The sequence below is a fragment of the Geotrypetes seraphini genome, chromosome 18 (genome assembly GCF_902459505.1).
Source record: "Geotrypetes seraphini chromosome 18, aGeoSer1.1, whole genome shotgun sequence".
NCBI lineage: Eukaryota > Metazoa > Chordata > Amphibia > Gymnophiona > Dermophiidae > Geotrypetes > Geotrypetes seraphini.
In genome coordinates this window covers 15,942,714-15,961,967 of record NC_047101.1, presented here as the reverse complement: position 1 = coordinate 15,961,967, position 19,254 = coordinate 15,942,714, and the positions used below count along the sequence as shown (strand labels likewise).

Genomic DNA, 19,254 nt, shown 5'->3' with positions numbered 1-19,254 from the left:
ACTCAACCAACCAGAGTTATTCATAATTTGTATGAAAGCGGAGTGCATCTCTTTCCCCTTTGCACACCCATGTGTATGGGTAATTGGTGGTTTTTTTTCTCTTCTAATCTTTCACCTATGGCTATTAATTGTACCAAGACCATTCAAAGTCCCAGTCTGCTTATCTCAGTTCTTCTGCTTATATAGTCAATATTCTCATCTTCCATGCCTTTAAAAACTCTTATATGAATGATCCTCAAAAACTTTATGAAAACAGACACAAAAAAACTTTTGTAAAGGTTAATCTTTCCAATTAGTCTAATTCAAATAATTATTTTGCACAAGGAACATGCCATCAGATAACATTAAATCAATTTATTGAGACATTCTGCTACATGTCAGTCTACAGCCAAAATTTTTCACTAAAAAATAAAACTTAAAATAAGAGGTCACATTTCACCATAGTAACTTGGCAGGGGAAAAACTCAATTTTCCTTTTAAAGTGAAGCCTGTTTGTATAAATAAGTGACTAGGGTTTTTTCTTATCAAAATTCACATACAAAACTGCCTGTTTTTGCTATATTACCTAAAGCCATGATGAATGTAAAAATTTATATATGACATGTCTTGTCAGAAAAAAGTGCAAACTAACGACAGCTTTAAAAGTGGCATTTGCACGGTTAGATCATACATATCTATGTACTCATTCCCAAAGTGCAAAATTTGCCATATGTCAACATTTTTCTTTAATTGCAAGAATCAAACATTACATGAGATTAAACATCACTCGATTGCCTGCTCTGTAACCAAAGCTCATCCCACTTTTCTACTACAACACTGTAGTGGACACAAAAGTACTCATGAGAGCTTCAGCTACCTTCATATAGGCCGAGAAATTGTTTGTGAATTGTAGTACAAGTACTGTATCTAAGTAAAATATCATATCCATTGGACAATCCTGAAGATTCAAGAGTCATGATAGATTACATCAATGAAACTGTCCCATCCCACCCCATTTTCCCTCCAAAAAATCCCAATGTGTGTATACACTGCGTGCAAGTGGGCGTGCAACAAGGTACCAATGTAAGCAACATTGTCTGCGCTTGCATTTCGATGCTATGCTAAAATATTTTGTGGCTAACTCCCAGCAGGCAGTGCATAAGAGAATAATTGCCTCTTGACTTACTGTACTTTCAATACTATAAGGCAGAAAGATCTTTTCCCTCTTCCCTATTGCATGGTCATTTCACATTTCCTTCCTTTTATTTAATTCTCTTCCTCCACTTCCAAGTCCTACAAAATAATACTTTCAGGTATTATTGAAGTTTTTACCTTTCCAGCTGTACTATTGTATTACCTCAATGCTTGTTGACTTTCTCTATACAGGTTACTGTTTTACTTCCATGGCACAAACTCCATGCTCAAAAATGTATTTCTATTTATATATCTATAATTTCTATTAGATATATAACATTAATGATAACAGGGGTGGAAATTGTTTGATTAGAAGTATAAAACTTGTCCAGGATACCTTGAAAGAAAGCACATCATGTTACTAGAGTGATTTGGGTATGTCTTGCCCTTGCAATCCCTTCTGTTCTCAAGTACCAACTCAAATGTCAGACTTGAGTTAAACTTTTGTCCCAAGCGTCCTCTTGTTATTTTGTGTTTCTGATTCCAATGGAGATCTCATTTCTCCCTTGATCCCTTACAAGCTGTTCCTCTTGGCTCTTTTTGTCCTGGAAGGTCTCAGCAGGCCTACCATCACAGTCTAAGTTCAGAAAATGTTTCTGAGAGTTTATCTGATGCTGCTGTTCTTGGTTTATCTGTTCATCCATGACCTTGATGTAACTTCTATGATAGACTGAATTTAAACAGTGCTCCTGTTTGTTGACATCTTGATGTTCCACTGAATTTATTTCTTCCTGCAAGGGAATGGCTGGACTACCATTGCATTCTAAGCTCAATGTGCATTTGTGAGTATTTAAAGAGTCCTCCAGCTTTTCTGATACCTCTGCAACACCCTGGCCAGGATGCTCATATGGACTCGCCCCTTGCTGTCCACTTGGATGATCAATGGGTCCTGGAATGACAGCATTCTGTTCTGCTTCAGGGTTTGGCAGCTGTACTGGCTCTTGCCCTGGCTGTTGCGAGGAATTTTTAAGTTGGCAGTGGCATAGAGGGCATGTCTCCTGCACATATAGCCATTTCTTAAGACATCCAGCATGAAAGAAATGGCTGCATGGTGTGATAATGGCAGACTTCATATCCTGAAAAGGTTTTAGAAAAAAGAAAATAATAAGAACAGTTGCTTCACCTGCTAAACAACAACTCTCTTCTGGGAGTACCAGATTAGCCCAGTGCTAAAGAATCTCCATACCTCAAAATTAGTGAAAAACACTGGCATCAAGCTGTGCAGGCAGCAGAACCCACAGCTCCTAATAAGGCCAGTAACATTCACAAGCTACCAAGCAATCTAGTTACCCGACAATTTCTGCATAAAATTAGAACAAATCTGTCGCCACAATTAGGCTTAGCAGTTGAATAAACTGTAAACACAAATTTCTAAATTCAGCTTAAAAACTATTTAAACATTATAAAAGAAAAAAAAAAGTGCTTTATGTAATGCTTTGTGGATTTTATGATTTCAGAAAAATTCTACAATCCCATGGAATTAATTTAAAATAAACTATGCTTCCTTTTGCTTAGGATGAAAGCAATTAGTTTTAGAGACTGGTTATACAGTTTGAGATATAATTTTAATTTGGACTGTTTTCTATACTAGATGGGCCTAGAACATGGCGCTATATTAAGGAAAAAAGCAACATAACTTGTGTCTATGGAGCTGCTTTGTGCTAATTCATTTGATGGTATAATGTTACTAGAATGATGTGAGAAATGAAACAAGAAATAACTTTGAGTGTATTACCAATACATTTTTGCTAACAAATGTATGATGTTAATTATTGCAGAGTGTAATAATATATAGAACCAATAGGGGGAACCTGTATTAATGTTGTATGCATATACTGTGTGATTTAGAAATATGCAGATAGTTTCTGTAACTGTGTGAATACAATGCCTCCAGTAACTGCAGAACCTGATATCTCAGCAGTATTAACTGAGGGCTTTCTTTAAGTAACAAGCTGAAGGAAGTAGCACGAGCATGTGATGGGAGGGTGGATAATAAATGATTATACTGAGCTGTGTGTGCCTACTTTGCAATTTTTGCATTTGGACACCCTATCTTGCAAGAGAGAAAAATTATTTTCTGCTTTACTACAAGACTTTCTGGAGTATCCTTGTGAGGCTTTTTTATGTTTCCCACAACGAGTTGGTAATTACTGTGTGTTTTGTCCTGGGTACTCTGAGAAAGAATGGAGATTTTACCTATTAAATTTAACAGCATTTTGTATGCATTGCAAAGGTCCATAGGCATATGCTGCAGAACCACAAGTTTATCATTACCAGAAATTTTGATGAGATAAAAACGATGAAAATTTTGGGGAAAAATTGAAATATTCTGAATATTTCTGTAGAATGCTTACCTCACTATTATTTTCATCTGCCTCAATTAGGTTAGCATCTTCCCAGAAAAATGTGTTTAAATTAGTTGCTCCTAGTCTGTGGAATTCTCTTCCAACTTTATTGAAATCTGAATGTAATTATCTGAGGCTTCATAAGTCTTTGTAAACCTGGCTATTCTCTAAATATGTCTAAAACTGTCTAGAGCTATTAGTTTTGATGGTATATAAAAAAAATTACATCTTGTACTATATTATATTCAAGACAGAGATTAAGTGCAGTTCAGTTAGCACATAATTATTTTTTAATATACACAATACACAGTTATTCCTTTAAATTGAATAGATATACCAAATAAATACATCCAGGGACACAAACTGACCTGCAAGATTTTGTCAGTTGAGTTAGGGAGTGGAATTATAAACCACCACCATCAACACTATAGTAAATAAAATAAAGCTTATCTGAAATTAGCAGCAGTCTTCCTATAATCAACAAAATTAAGATTAAGAAAAAAGAAAACTAATTTTATGAGCTCTCTCTTTCAGTTTAGTAGCAAACTTCTGTTTAGCAATTATTTTTGAAAGAATAAGGAGCAAGTATATTTTAAAACCTTAAAATGCTTAAGATCACAATGTACAATCAGCAGGGATGGTTTAGTATCTAAAAGATCTCATTATCATCTTCGTGTTCTAAAGACCAGTCAAGCCAATAAGAAGTAATTTTCCACTTTAAGCGCTAAATTGTAAACCTACTTCCAAATAGCACAGTTACTTACCGTAACAGGTGTTATCCAGGGACAGCAGGCAGATATTCTTGACTGATGGGTGACGGCACCGACGGAGCCCCGGTACGGACAATTTTAGAGTGATTGCACTCTAAGAACTTAGAAAGTTCTGGTAGGCCGCACCACGCACGCGCGAGTGCCTTCCCGCCCGACAGAGGCGCGCGGTCCCCAGTTATGATAAGCCAGCTAAGAAGCCAACCCGGGGAGGAGGGAGGGACGCAAGAATATCTGCCTGCTGTCCCTGGATAACACCTGTTACGGTAAGTAACTGTGCTTTATCCCAGGACAAGCAGGCAGCTATTCTTGACTGATGGGTGACCTCCAAGCTAACAAAAAGAGGGATGGAGGGAAGGTTGGCCATTAGGAAAACAAATTTTGCAAAACAGATTGGCCGAAGTGTCCATCCCGTCTGGAAAATGTGTCCAGACAATAATGAGATGTAAAAGTATGAACTGAGGACCAAGTGGCAGCTTTGCAGATTTCCTCAATGGGCGTGGACCGGAGGAAAGCTACAGATGCTGCCATAGCTCGGACTTTATGGGCTGTGACAGAACCTTCCAGTGTCAGTCCGGTCTGAGCATAACAGAATGAAATGCACGCTGCCAGCCAATTAGACAACGTACGTTTAGAAACAGGACGTCCCAATTTATTTGGATCAAAGGACAGAAAGAGTTGAGGGAACGATCTGTGAGGCTTAGTACGGTCTAAATAGTAAGCCAGAGCCCTCTTACAGTCCAAAGTATGTAAAGCCTGTTCACCAGAATGAGAGTGAGGTTTTGGAAAAAGACAGGCAGAACAATGGATTGGTTGAGATGGAATTCAGAGACAACCTTCGGGAGAAACTTTGGATGAGTACGCAGAACCACCTTGTCATGATGAAAGACCGTAAAAGGTGGATCCGACACTAGTGCATGGAGCTCACTGACCCTCCTGGCAGAGGTAAGAGCAATAAGAAAAAGCACCTTCCAAGTGAGAAACTTGAAAGAAGCAGTAGCCAAGGGTTCAAATGGAGGCTTCATTAAAGCGGAGAGAACTACATTAAGATCCCAGATAACAGGAGGGGCTTTAAGAGGTGGTTTCACATTAAAAAGACCCCGCATGAACCTGGACACTAAGGGATGAGCTGAGAGGAGTTTTCCATGGATTGGCTCATGAAAAGCTGCTATAGCACTAAGATGGACTCTGATTGAAGTGGACTTGAGGCCAGAGTCTGATAAAGAAAGGAGATAATCCAACAATGTCTCCACTGCAAGGGAAGTGGGATCATAATGATGAAGAAGACACCATGAAGAAAACCGTGTCCACTTCTGATGGTAACATTGAAGAGTGGCCGGTTTCCTGGAGGCATCCAGAATTGAACGAACAGGCTGAGACAAGAGTGTATCATGAGAAGTCAGCCCGAGAGATACCAAGCTGTCAGGTGCAGAGACTGTAGGTTGGGGTGTAGAAGAGTTTCCTGATGCTGAGTAAGCAGAGAAGGATACAGAGGCAGAAGAAAAGGTTCCCTGGAACTGAGTTGAAGTAGAAGGGAGAACCAATGTTGCCTGGGCCACCTCGGAGCAATCAGAATCATGGTTGCTTGATCCCTCTTGAGCTTGAATAAGGTTCTCAACATGAGAGGCAGAGGAGGGAAAGCGTACAGGAACAGATTGGACCAATCGAGGAGAAAAGCATCCGCTGCCAGACGGTGAGGTGAGTAGAGTCTGGAGCAGAATAGGGGCAGCTGATGATTGTGAGGAGCTGCAAAGAGGTCTATCTGAGGGGTGCCCCATTGAGCGAAGATGGATTGTAGAGTTACAGGATCGATTGTCCATTCGTGAGGTTGGAGAACTCTGCTGAGCTTGTCCGCTAAGGAATTCTCCTCTCCCTGAATGTAAATCGCTTTCAGGAATAGATGGTGATTTATGGCCCAAGTCCAGATCTTTTGGGCTTCCTGGCATAAGAGGCGGGAGCCCGTCCCACCCTGTTTGTTGATGTAGTACATCGCAACTTGATTGTCTGTGCACAACAGGACAACTTGAGGAAAAAGAAGATGCTGGAAGGCCTTGAGGGCATAAAACATCGCTCTGAGTTCCAGGAAATTGATGTGACGCTTCTTTTCCTGGGCAGTCCAAAGACCTTGAGTTTGGAACTCGTTCAAATGAGCTCCCCATGCATAAGGGGAGGCATCGGTGGTGATGACTAGTTGATGAGGAGGTTGATGGAACAGAAGACCTCTGGACAGATTTGAGGATACCAACCACCATTGTAGAGACTGACGAAGAGATGATGTCACAGATATGTGACGTGAGCAAGGATCCGTCGCTTGGGACCACTGGGTAGCTAGTGTCCATTGAGGAGTGCGCAGGTGAAGACGTGCAAGAGGCGTGACATGAACTGTGGAGGCCATGTGACCCAAGAGAATCATCATTTGCTTTGCTGTGATGGAACGCTGTGGAAGCACCTGCTGACATAGAGAGTGAAGCGTTTGAAGACGATTGGACGGCAGGAACGCTCTCATGAGGATTGTGTCCAAGACAGCTCCTATGAATTGAAGTCTCTGAGTGGGGATGAGATGAGATTTGGGTAGATTGATCTCGAACCCCAGAAGTTGAAGAAACCTGATGGTTTGGTTGGTGGCCAGGAGAACAGTCTGAGATGAATTGGCCTTTATCAACCAATCGTCCAGGTAAGGAAAGACCTGAAGGTGGTGAGATCGCAGGAAGGCAGCCACCACAATCAGACATTTGGTGAAAACTCTCGGAGAGGAGGCAAGACCGAAGGGTAGCACCTTGTATTGGTAATGACAACGATTGATCATGAAGCGTAGGTATTGTCTGGAGGCCAGATTGACCGGTATATGAGTGTATGCTTCTTTGAGATCGAGAGAACATAGCCAGTCGCCTTGATTTAGAAGAGGATAAAGAGTGGCTAGAGAGAGCATTTTGAACTTTTCTTTGACCAAACATTTGTTGAGATCGCAGAGATCTAGAATGGGTCTGAGATCTCCTGTTTTTTTGGGGACTAAAAAGTAACGGGAGTAGAATCCCTGTCCCTTTTGATCTAGAGGAACCTCCTCTATGGCGTTCAAAAGGAGAAGGGATTGAACCTCCTGGAGAAGAAGGAAAGACTGAGTGTGCGAAGCAGACTCTTTTGGTTGACTTGGAGGAGGTAGAGTCTGAAAGTTGAGAGAGTAGCCGTGGTGGATGATGTTCAGAACCCACTGATCTGACGTGATAAGTTCCCAAGGGCTTATGAAATAAGAAAGGCGTCCTCCTATAGGCTGTGGAAGTTGAGTAGGAGGGAGAAGACTGGCTATGTTCTGGAGAACCAAGTCAAAAGGGTTGGGTAGACTTTTGTGCAGGAGTAGGTTTTACCTGCTGTTGTTGCTGAGGTTGTCTAGCAGCTGGACGCTGTTGCCTCTGACGCCTAGGTTGTTGTGCAGTTTGAGGCAGAGGACGAGCCACAAATCTACGTTGGTAGGTTGATTGTGGACGAAAGGGCCTGGTTGGTGGAGGCTTCTTAGGTTTAAGAAGCGTGTCCCATCTGGTCTCATGAGCCGATAATTTCTGGGTAGTGGAGTCCATGGAATCTCCAAACAGCTCATCCCCTAAGCAAGGTGTATTGGCTAGCCTATCCTGGTGATTAACGTCCAGTTCTGAAACACGAAGCCAGGCTAGCCTTCGCATGGCCACTGACATGGCAGTGGCTCTGGAGGTCAGCTCGAAAGTATCATAGATAGATCTTACCATGAATTTTCGAAGCTGTAAAAGAGATGAACAAGTGTGGTGAAAAGCAGACTTTTTCCTATCAGGAAGATATTTCTCAAAAGCAGTGAGATTTTGTATTAGGTGCTTAAGATAAAAAGAGAAATGGAATGCATAATTTCCTGATCGATTTGCTAACATAGCATTTTGGTATAGCCTTTTACCAAACTTGTCCATAGATTTGCCCTCTCTGCCAGGAGGGACTGAGGCATATACACTAGCCCCTTTGGACTTTTTTAAAGTGGACTCAACTAAAAGGGACTCATGAGGTAATTGGGGCTTGTCAAACCCAGGAATAGGAATGACTTTATACAAGGAATCCAACTTTCTAGGAGCTCCAGGGATAGTTAAAGGAGATTCCAGATTCTTATAAAACGTCTCTCTCAATATATCATGGAGAGGTAGTTTAAGGTATTCCTTTGGAGGCTGGTCAAAGTCCAAGGCATCAAGGAAAGCCTTGGATTTCTTTGACTCAGCCTCCAAAGGAATGGAGAGAGAATCACACATTTCATCACACATTTCCTTCAAAAATGAAGAAAAGGAAGACACTTCTGGTTTAGAGGAGGCTCCTAAAACAGACGGGTCCTCATCACCAGAAGAGCATTCTCCCTCCGAAAGAAGAGGATCCTCCGAGTCACCCCATAAGTCAGGGTCTCGAACCTGAGAACTCCGGTCTCGAGACTCTGGAGTGGAAGGCTCTAAATGCCGGGACTTGTGAAGAGACTTCCCCGACCTGCCTGATTCGGTACCGGGAGATGCTACAGTACGCACCGGAGCCGAAGTCTGTACAGCTTGATGGTGAGCTCTCGGCTCCGGCGCCAGAATCGGCATGGAGACCGAGGAAACCGACTGTACCGGTACCGATAGAGTGGATGTCGATAAAATAGGACGGTCCACTATCGGTACCGGTGGCTCAGACCGGACTGGTACCGGTAAATTCGATGCCAGGGCTGGAGGTAGGAGGTGCTGTAGTTGTTCTTTAAGTTGTGCCTTCAGAACAGCAGCTATACGCTCCTCAAGGGAAGGCACCGGTACCATCTTTTTCTTTAATGGTACCTGCGGTGCCGCTCTACGCTCCGAGGATGAGGACCCCGATGTCGAGGGGCTCACCTCTATTGGAGCGGAGCGCTTCCGTGGGCGCCTCGAGGTCGGCAGAATTGGACTCGCTGCCATCGAGACCGGAGGACGCTCCAACGGGGAAGGCTTCTTAGCCGGCTTACCTGGAGTCGACACCGCCGCGGTATCGCGTGGTGTCGATGATGTGGGTGCCGACTGCGCCGGTGCCGATGTCGGTGCCGGTGTAGAATCAGACATCTCGGCACCAAACAATAATTTTTGTTGAATCTCTCGATTTTTAAGAGTTCTCTTTTTTAAAGTTGCACAGCGGGTGCAGGTTGACGCTCGATGGTCGGGACCAAGACACTGGAGACACCAATTATGAGGATCAGTTAGTGAAATTGGTCGTGCACACCGCTGGCACTTTTTGAAGCCGGGTTGGGGGGGCATGAATGTAAAAACGGCTTCAGCCAAATCGAAGGCCGAGGCCTCGATGGTGGCTAAAGGCCCCGCCGGGGCAAGGCCGAAAAGCAGGCAAAAAAAAAACAAAATGTTTTTTTTTTTTTTTTTTAAGAAAGAAAATAAAGAAAAAAGGAAAGGAAATAAGATTCCTCAAAAAGTTTACGCGAGCGGGAAGTTCACAAAAAATCCTCTCACAACAGCCGTTGAGAGAGACGCGTCTTCTTAGCTCCGCGGAAACTAAGAAACTGGGGACCGCGCGCCTCTGTCGGGCGGGAAGGCACTCGCGCGTGCGCGGTGCGGCCTACCAGAACTTTCTAAGTTCTTAGAGTGCAATCACTCTAAAATTGTCCGTACCGGGGCTCCGTCGGTGCCGTCACCCATCAGTCAAGAATAGCTGCCTGCTTGTCCTGGGATAAATATTTTTCTCTTTTGTGAAAGATGCAGCTATCATTTTAGAAGCCTGTGACATCATAAGACCATATTAACTCAGAGCAGTTGTACTTTAGTTGTACCTGATAGCAGATGGCACAAATATCATTGTGCTGCTCCAGTTGCTCCGTGGTTGCCGTAGGCAATGACTCTATCTTGTTTACAGCATCTCTACGGAGAAGGAAGCTCTTCCAACCAAGTTGGGCACGGAGCCATACGTTGTAATAAGAGTGAATAAAGATGATCATAGAACCCATCACACTCCATTCCCCAAAGATGGTCTCTGAAACGCCATAAGCCACTACACAGAGAGCAACCAGGAACTCTAGCAGCCGGTATGTGCCATTCACATAGTAAATTACATCATCCATGTTTTCCACTGGTTCTTTTTGGAACTCCTCAATCATAAACAACACATAGATGAAAAGGGTTCCTAGAACCTAATAGAAGGCAAAAGGATATTATATATCTATATCTATATATTCAATGAAATATATAACAAAAACAGATATATCCCATAAAAAATTTACAAATGTTCTATCCTTGTTTATAAAGGTTGAGGAAACATGTTTTTTTGGTGTTTACAGCTACTTTGCAAGCTCATCTGAAGCACCACCTTGTATCCTATTAGATCCATAGTTTACTACAAGCAATTTTCACTGTCTTGAACTGCTAATTTTTTTTTCTGTGCTAAAACCCAGTTTTCCAAGCTTTGTTGCTAACTATACCTCTCCAAAGTCATACTTTACCCCGGTGCTTCTATCTTACAAGCTCTGCTAATGCACCCAAGCCCTAATCTACCTTACCCACTATTAATTCTGTAGCAGAATAGGGATTTGGATTTTTTTACACAAAAGAAAACTGAATGTTGTATGCAGGGCTGGCGGTAGGGGAGGGCAAACAGGGCAGCTATTCTAGGCCCCACAGCTCCAAAGGGCCCCAGAGTCCAGGCATCTATTCCCTTGATGACCCATCTACCTCCTTCCCCCTCATCTTCGCGGTTGCTTTTCCAAATCACAACACGGCAACCGTTTTCATAATTTGCAGGTGGCTGCCCGGCCCAAAACGCTCCTCTCTGACGCGATCCAACCAGGTGAAAACAGGAAGTTGTGTCAGAGGAGAAGCTTCGGGCCCAGTAGACACCTACAACTTATGAAAATGGTTGCCACACCAGGGCCCTGCTGAAAAAGAAAACTATAATTTGGAAAGGTGACTGCGAAGGTAAGGGGAAGGGTGGGGAGGAGATGAGCCAACAAGGCGAAGAGGTTGAGTGGTGCTTGAGCTTTATTATGTGCTGTCAGGATCATGTGGGAAAGCAGCAGCAGCAGCGGTAGGAAGGTGAGGGACAGGATACTCAATGGAATTGGGGTGAAAGGAGGGAGAGAAGGGGACAGGATACTCAATGGAACTGGGGTGTAAGGAGGGAGAGGGGGCAGATGGTAGAAGTGGAGTAAAGGGACAAGAGAAAATAAGGCAGACATTGGAAGTCAGTGGGGAGGGGATGGAAGGGGAGCAGATGCTGAATGGAAGTGATGAAAGAGGGTACACATTGGAAAGAAGGATAAAGAGGAGAGGATAAAGAAAAAAGGGCACACGCTGGATGGGGAGAAGAGGATACAGTTAGTGAGATACTGGAGGGGGTGAAGGAAAGGGGTGGCAAGCTGTAGGTAGACACAGTGACAAGAGGGAAATAGGACTGGATAGTAAGAAAAAATCTAGACAGAGGCAGAAAATAAATTGAGAAGGAAGACCAGGAAAAGGGAAGAGAGAGGAGAGGGAGATACTAGATCTGGGGGGGGGGGGGAAAGAATGAAGGAGACATAGATATCAAGGGAGGAAATGAGGAGAGAAATGCTAAAAACCAGGGGGGGGGGGGGGGAGATGATATTTAATTTGTATGTGTTAAGGTATCAATCTGTATGTATTAAGGCTTTGTACATCGCTTAGTGATTTAAAATAGGCGATTCATTAAGAATAATTAAACTTGAAACTTGATGAATGCCAGACCAATGGGGGTGGGGAAAGACATGGGAAGGGGAGGTAGACAGGAGAGAGGGTAGGCTGGGTGGAAAGAACCAAATGACAAAAGGTAGAAAAAAAATCTATTTATTTTTGCTTTTGGATAAAGTACTATTGTAACTGTGTTGATGTTTATAAATAGAAATGGAAATAAGGCGATCCTTTTATCGGACTCATTTTAATACATTTTGACTAACTTTCAGAGAACAGATCCTCCTTGTTCAGGTCAGGACAGGATACTGTAACAGCAGTATATTTTACTGACCCGAGGAAAGAGGTTTTGTCCTGTGACAGCTAATTGAAAAAGTATTAGTCCAATAAAATGATGTTATCTTATTTTCAATTTTTTTGTTTTATTTGTTAATTTGTAAAGCGATTTGTCATTTCTCTTTTCTCAAATATACATCTGCTGTCTTTATATTTTGTACAATATTAGAGGACATGCATCACTGTTTCTGTGGTGTTGTACTGTCCGACTTCTTTTTGGTTCAGTTTAACCTTTGTCTACATATTACTAATTTTTAGTTTGTGATTACTTATTCCATACTAGGTGAGGGTGTTTCTGTGTTCTGTCTGTATGAAAGACATGGTTTTCCGTTAGCATTGACTGTGTAGGATCGATCTGTACTAATCTGGCTTATTTGTTTTACATTGGGTGTATTGATGTTAGTGTGTAAGATGCTACCTTTTCCTAGGTACATTCTTGTGTGACTTGTGGTTTATTACTAAAAATCATGTTTTTCATATAGAGGAGAGGATGTTAAAAAAAAAAAAAAAGATCATCCCTGGATGTCATATATGCTATGTATGCCACTGGCAGAATATGTTAGCTTTGGGATATGTGCATCACAGATCTTTGAATTGTGCCCAGTGGCTTACTAGACAACTGATGGGGGAGTGAGGGTGGGCTGTGGCCCAGAGCCCGAGTGTGTGGGCACTAAATTTTTCTTCCTGCCATGCCCCATGCCTCCTACCCAAATGCAAAATATGAAAACCTAAGTTGGTGGGTTTCCCAAAGCCCTGCCAGCTGAAGACCTCTTTCTCTAGTCCGGTGGCCAGAACTCAGAGCTTGGTGATTTTTGACTGCCAGACTGGAGAAGGTGGTCTTCAACTGGCAGGGTTTTGAGATCTCCACCATCCAGAGCAGGGGGTCCTCAAACTATAGCCCTTCAAGGTCATTTACCCAGCCCTTGCTTGGTGGCTAGTTTTTGGTGGACCTGGGCCTGGGATCCTTGTGTGTTCTGTACAGAAAAGTGCATATCTGTTTTTTATTTCTCCAGTGTTGTAATACTTGCTGAGTTTAATTTCTTGGAGTTCCCTGTTGAATTTCTATATGTGGTCTCTTGTTCTGTATTTGGTAAATGTCTGTCTGTGTTTTGTGTGTGAAGAAATCATTTAAAGCTGTTTGTGATGTGTGTGGTAGTAATGGGAGGTAGGGATATCAGGGGGAGGGTGCAGAGAGGACAGGGGATCAGGGGCCCCCGCCTTAATTTCTGCCCTGGGCCCCATTATGTCTAAAATTGGCCCTGGTTGTATGCCTTCCTCACCGCTAGCCTGAAGGAAGACTAGAATTTTGCATTACCAGTGATTGGAAGGAGATATTAGTGTCACACCTGCACCCCTTTCTTTTTTTTAATTGGTTGGAAAGCAAAACATCAAGCCCTCCCCCCTTACCTGAAGCGATGTTAGAATGCTGCTGGAGATGATGATTAGAAGCCAGAAGTCCATGTGAAAGAACTGACAGATCATATAGGCCATGTAGGAAGGGAACACCAACAGGAAGAGGCAGAGACTCACTGCACGAAAATGTTTCCAGAGACTCCTACAAGCAACAAAGGGATTGTTAAAAAACAAAAACTCCAAAACTAGCTGGTGCCCAGCATTTTTATATAATGAGAAGTTCCAAATGCTGACAGAATGGTTGGCATAAACCCACAATCAAGTATAAAATGGCATGAAAATTTGTTTATTGAAAATCAACAGTTCTCAGTGTCTCTGTTTCTCTACAACTTAAATGTTAGTGAAAGTGAACACATGAACCAAGAATACCATTAAGAAGGAAATCATGCAATTTCATATTCAGGTCTTCTTTTAACAGTTTTGTCATGAAATCCAATGTTTAGAACTGAAATTAGTTCCAGGCCTCTTGGAGGCAAAAAAAGGCCATATTGGCTGTGCCCAGTACTGTGCTTCAGTAATAACATTGTTACTAGGCAAAAAAAGGGTCATCCCTAATGGGATACTGGGTTTGAAAAATATGAATGGTATGATTTAAGTCAAAACAAAGAAGAATCCAACAAGTCTGCAGTAAAAGTCAGGCAGGAAAAAACAAAAGGAAGGACTGCAGAGATGATGTACAAAGCACAGGAACTTTTATTAAAGTCAATAAAATGTGGTTGTCCAAAAGATGGTTCTCATTAGTAAGAAGACAGGACCCGACACGGTCCATGTTTCGAATGACACTCCGTCCTCAGGGGTCCAGGGTGTCCAGTGTCTCATATTGAGAACCACTTTTGCATTCAGCTTTGATACTGAGTAGCAGCAGAACAGGAGTTTCACGTCGCCCGTTTTCTTCAAATTTTATGACAAACTGTTGTACTCTACATGGTTCTCAATATACGAGACACTGGACATTCTGGATACCTGAGGACGGAGTGTCATTCAAAACACGGACCATGTTGGGTCCTGTCTTCTTACTAATGAGAACCATCTTTTGGACATTTTATTGACTTCAATAAAAGTTCCTGTGCTTTGTACATCACTGCAGTCCTTCCTTTTGTTTTTTGGTATGATTTAAGTCCCACACACGTCAACAAAAGCAGTTCTTAGTTTCTTACTTGTCCCTTGAAGCTCCCAGTGCCAGAACAATAGGATCAGCAATTTCCAGCATGGACTGCAGGATGGAAGCCACCACAATGAAAAGAATGATGCTGAGGAGGAAAGCCCGATGGACTACCTGAAGCTCTATGAGACCAGTCTGCACTGCCAGAATCAAAAGTGTAATACCTTCTGTCATGCCTCTAAGAACGACATAAGGATAGAAATGCAGAGTATTAATACAAGATGTGCCTTCCAACCTGCCTCATATGACAATAAGCACAGTACCCCCCACCCCCCTCCTCTTAGAGCTTACACAACTAGCATCTTTTACAAAGTTATTTTAAATGAACATTAACTAACCATAAGGACAGCTCTCATTTTGAAAACAGCAACTATTTTTTTAAAAAAAATTTTTTGTTAATTAATATAGTGCCTTAATATGGCTTCCAATGATACTGCAGAATAGCAATTTCTTCAGCAACATTGCTGGGAAGAATGCCTTTTATTTTTTCTTTATTTAACCTTTGTTACATTCATTGTGTAACAAGATACAAGAATATCCAACCATACAAGAAAACAAAAAAGGAAAGAGAATAAAATAAAATTTCTCTTTTTCAGTGATATAGGGGGTGCGCTAGCGGTTTTAGCATGCGCTAAACGCTAACGCCTCCATTGAGCTTGTTAGTATTTTTTGTTTAGCGCGTGGTTTGCGCGCGCTAAAAACGCTAGCATACCTTAGTAAAAAGAGCCCATAGTCCACATTATGGGAGCCGCTTGGTAAACACCAGCAGAGAAAATATAAAAAGACATATCAACCAATCAATATCTCATCAAGGCCAGGCATATTGGCCATTCTTTTCCATTTGTCACTAATTACTCTCAGCCAAAAGAAAAAAAATTAACATTATTTCAATACAGATTTATCTTTAAGAAACAAATGGCCAGCCCTAAGGCCCTGATTGGCTGACGAGCCTGAGGTGCCTAAGCCAATCATGGCCTTAGGCCCCTCCCCGTGCATCACATGATACACCAAGGTGGGACCTAAGGCCGGCATTGAGTCGCAGGTGAATAGATCAGAGAATTTTTCCCCTCCATGCACAATTAAACTCTGGAATTCATTGCCAGAAGACATGATAAAAAAAGGTGTTAGCATAACTGTGTTTATAAAAGGTTTGGACAAGTTCATGGAGTAAAAGTCCACAAACCATTATCAATAAAGTAGACTTGAGTTAAGCTACTGCTTATCCCCGAGAGTAGGCAGCATGGAATCTAGCTTCTTTCTGGGATCCTGTAGGTACTTGTAACATGGATTGGTCATTAGTGGAGCAGCCTGAGAACCTGGAGAACTGGTTTTGATTCCTGTTGCAATTCTTTGTGTCTCTGGGCAAGTCACTTAAGCGTCCACAAAATAATTGCCCCAGGTACAAAATAAGTATGTAAACTGCTTTGATTGTAACCACAGAAAGGCAGTATATCAAGTCCCATTCCCATTACTAGAAGCAGGAAATCAGGCTTAATGGGCCAGTGGGCTAGAATTACATACACACAAATTACCTGTTCATGGCAGGATCATTCACAAAAGCTCTATAGCCCTGCAAATAAAACTTGCAGAGGGTTAAAACTCCCAGTGCCACAAAAGAGACAGTGAATACCAGCCCCAGAAGAGAGTATGGAGTGCTGCAGCATTCAGCGATACTGAAAGAAAAAGAGGAGAGATAGATTAAAAAAAAAAAAATCACATTAATCAAGGCCAATATTAAATAAAACCACTTCTTGAACATATTAGAAAAACTTGATGGCACATCTGTAAGATGGTATATCAAATGAGATTTGAAACTTATATCCCACTATTCTAAAATGCATATAACATTACAACAAAACAAATGTCAGGGCTCTTTGTAAAATCAGATTTGCATCATATACAATTCAAATGCATCTTATCAGAGAAAGAAAAATCTCAGAATCAAAAGTGCTTAGAAGACATCCTCCTCGCCCAAACAAGTGCTGGTTATCTATTAATTTCAGCAAAGAAAAGTCAAACTTTTAACCAGTCCTATATTGAACATAAGAATTACCATAGTGTGACAGACTGAAGGTCCATCAAGCCCAGTATCCTGTTTCCAACAGTGGCCAAATCAGGTCCCAAATACCTCGCTAGATCTCAAGTAGTAAAATAGATTTTATGCTACTTATCTAGGAATAAGCAGTGTATTTCCCCATGCCATCTCAATAATGGCCTATGGACTTTTCTTTTAGGAAATTATTCAAACTTTTTAAAAACCCTGCTGATTTCACCACATTCTCTGGCAACGAATTCCAGAATCTACTTGCATGTTGTGTGAAGAAATATTTTCTCTAGTTTGTTTGAATTCTATTACTTAGCATACCCCCTAATCCTACTATTTTTGGAAAGAGTAAAACAAGCGATTCACATCTACCCTTTCCATTCCACTCAGTATTTTATAGACCTCTATCATATCAACCCCAGAGCCGTTTCTTCTCCAAGCTGAAGAGCCCTAGCTGCTTTAGCCTTCAAATCATCTCATCCTTTTTATCATTTTCATATCGTCAATGCCAGATGTTCTGTCTGTACAACTTTCCCCTTACTTTCTAATATGATGTACACTTTCTGACCTACCTTGTAAGAAAAAGGAAGAGCAGCTTCTCACGGGATGCAGGCTGATCACGTGTGCTAAAGTATGAGTAGATCTGCAGTGCAAACAGAACCAGCCAGAACACCATGAAGAGCACAGGGACTACCAACTGGTTCCAAAGAGACATCCCCAGAGCCAGAAGTCCATACACCTCTACAACCTAGACAGGAAAAGAACAAAACCACTTCAGTTCCCTTGTTTGCCTTTAGGGTAAGCAGAAGATCAGGGTCTGAGGCAATATTGATTGAACATCACTAATTTAAAAATTCAATTATTATGAAATCAAACTTTAAAAAAAAAAAAAACCTCAGGTATGCAACTTGTCAAATTATAACTATAAACCTCCTGAGATAGAAATCTATTTATCAATCTAATTTAATTATATAATGGATCTTCAGAGGTTATAGAGCTTAAGAAATTCCTTTTCAATTTCTCCTCATAATTGCCACCTAAATCATCATTAGGTCATTTCATATCATAAGAACATAAGAGTTGCCATACTGGGACAGACCAAAAGGTCCATGAAGCTCCAGTATCTTGTTTCCAATACTTGGCAAGATCCCAAACACTAGAACAAATTTTATGTTGCTTATTCTATAAATAAGCAGTGCATGTCCCCAAATCCATCTTAATTATGGCTTATGGACTTGTTTTAGGAAATTATCTAAACCTTTTTTAAAACTCTGCTAAGCTAACTGCTTTCAACACATTCTCTGGCAACGAATTCCAAAGTTCAACTACATGTTGAGTGAAGAAATATTTTCTCCAGCTTGTTTTAAATCTACTACGTGCTAGCTTCATTGCATGTCCCCCAGTCCTAGTATTTTTCGGAACAGTAAACAAGTGATTCACATCTACCCGTTCCAATCCACTTAGTATTTTATAGACCTCTTATCATATCTCCCCTAAGCCATTTCTTATACAGGTTGAAGATCCTTAACCACTTTAGCCTTTTCTCATAGGGAAGTTGTTCCATCCCTTTTCGTTGCCTTTTCTAATTCCACTATATCTCTGAGATGCAGCGACCAGATTGCACACAATATTCATAGAGTGGCCAAATTACAGTGTCATATAACATTTTCAACTTTGTTTTACATTCCTTTCCTGATACTTCCTAACATTCTATTTGCTTTCTTAGCTACCATTGCAACTGAGCTGAGGGTTTCAACTTTTCCTCAACGATGACACCTAGATCCTTTTTTTGGGCAGTGATTCCTAACATTGAATCCTGCATCACATAGCTATAGCTCGTGTTCCTCTTTCCCATATGAATCGCTTTGTACTTGCTCATAATCATCTGCCATTTTAGCTAGCCAATTTCACAATGTTATCTTGCAAATTTTCACAATCCTCATGCGATTTAACAACTTTGTGTCATCAACAAATTTATTATCTCGCTAGCTGTTCCCATCTCTAAATGATTGATAACATTTTCCCATAATAAGATATTTGTTAAGCGGGGATGTGGGTGGGTATTATTTTATTTATCTCATAATATGTATGAATTAATTAATATTTTTGATGTATTAGGTTAGATTTTCTGAAACAGGTAGGGGGGGATTGGGGGGGTTTTCTATTTTAATTACAATTGTCATACATATTAAATGTATTACATAATATTTAAATTATTATAAAATATGAATATAAGAATGATATGTTGTATTTAAAGTGTTACATGAAGGAAAATCAAGTGTGTATTTATAAGATCATATGAATTTTTCTGATACACTTGTTGTAATATGCAAAACTGAATAAAGAAATTAAAAAAAAAAAAAAA

General features: G+C 41.2%; 1 protein-coding gene across 2 annotated transcripts in view; it reads right to left on the bottom strand.

Moving 5' to 3' along the window:
- Window positions 1-329: 329 nt before the first annotated feature.
- RNF145 (ring finger protein 145) overlaps window positions 330-19,254 on the bottom strand; it is a 36,181-nt gene continuing 17,256 nt past the window's right edge. For both annotated transcript variants that reach the window (XM_033927504.1, XM_033927505.1), the window contains exons 6-11: window positions 17,462-17,637; window positions 16,378-16,518; window positions 14,841-15,023; window positions 13,678-13,825; window positions 10,068-10,424; window positions 330-2,249 (exon numbers count right to left, since the gene is read on the bottom strand). In XM_033927504.1, coding sequence (XP_033783395.1) covers window positions 1,638-2,249; window positions 10,068-10,424; window positions 13,678-13,825; window positions 14,841-15,023; window positions 16,378-16,518; window positions 17,462-17,637 — 1,617 coding nt within the window. In that variant the 3' untranslated portion in view covers window positions 330-1,637. The remainder of the gene's footprint in view (window positions 2,250-10,067; window positions 10,425-13,677; window positions 13,826-14,840; window positions 15,024-16,377; window positions 16,519-17,461; window positions 17,638-19,254) is intronic.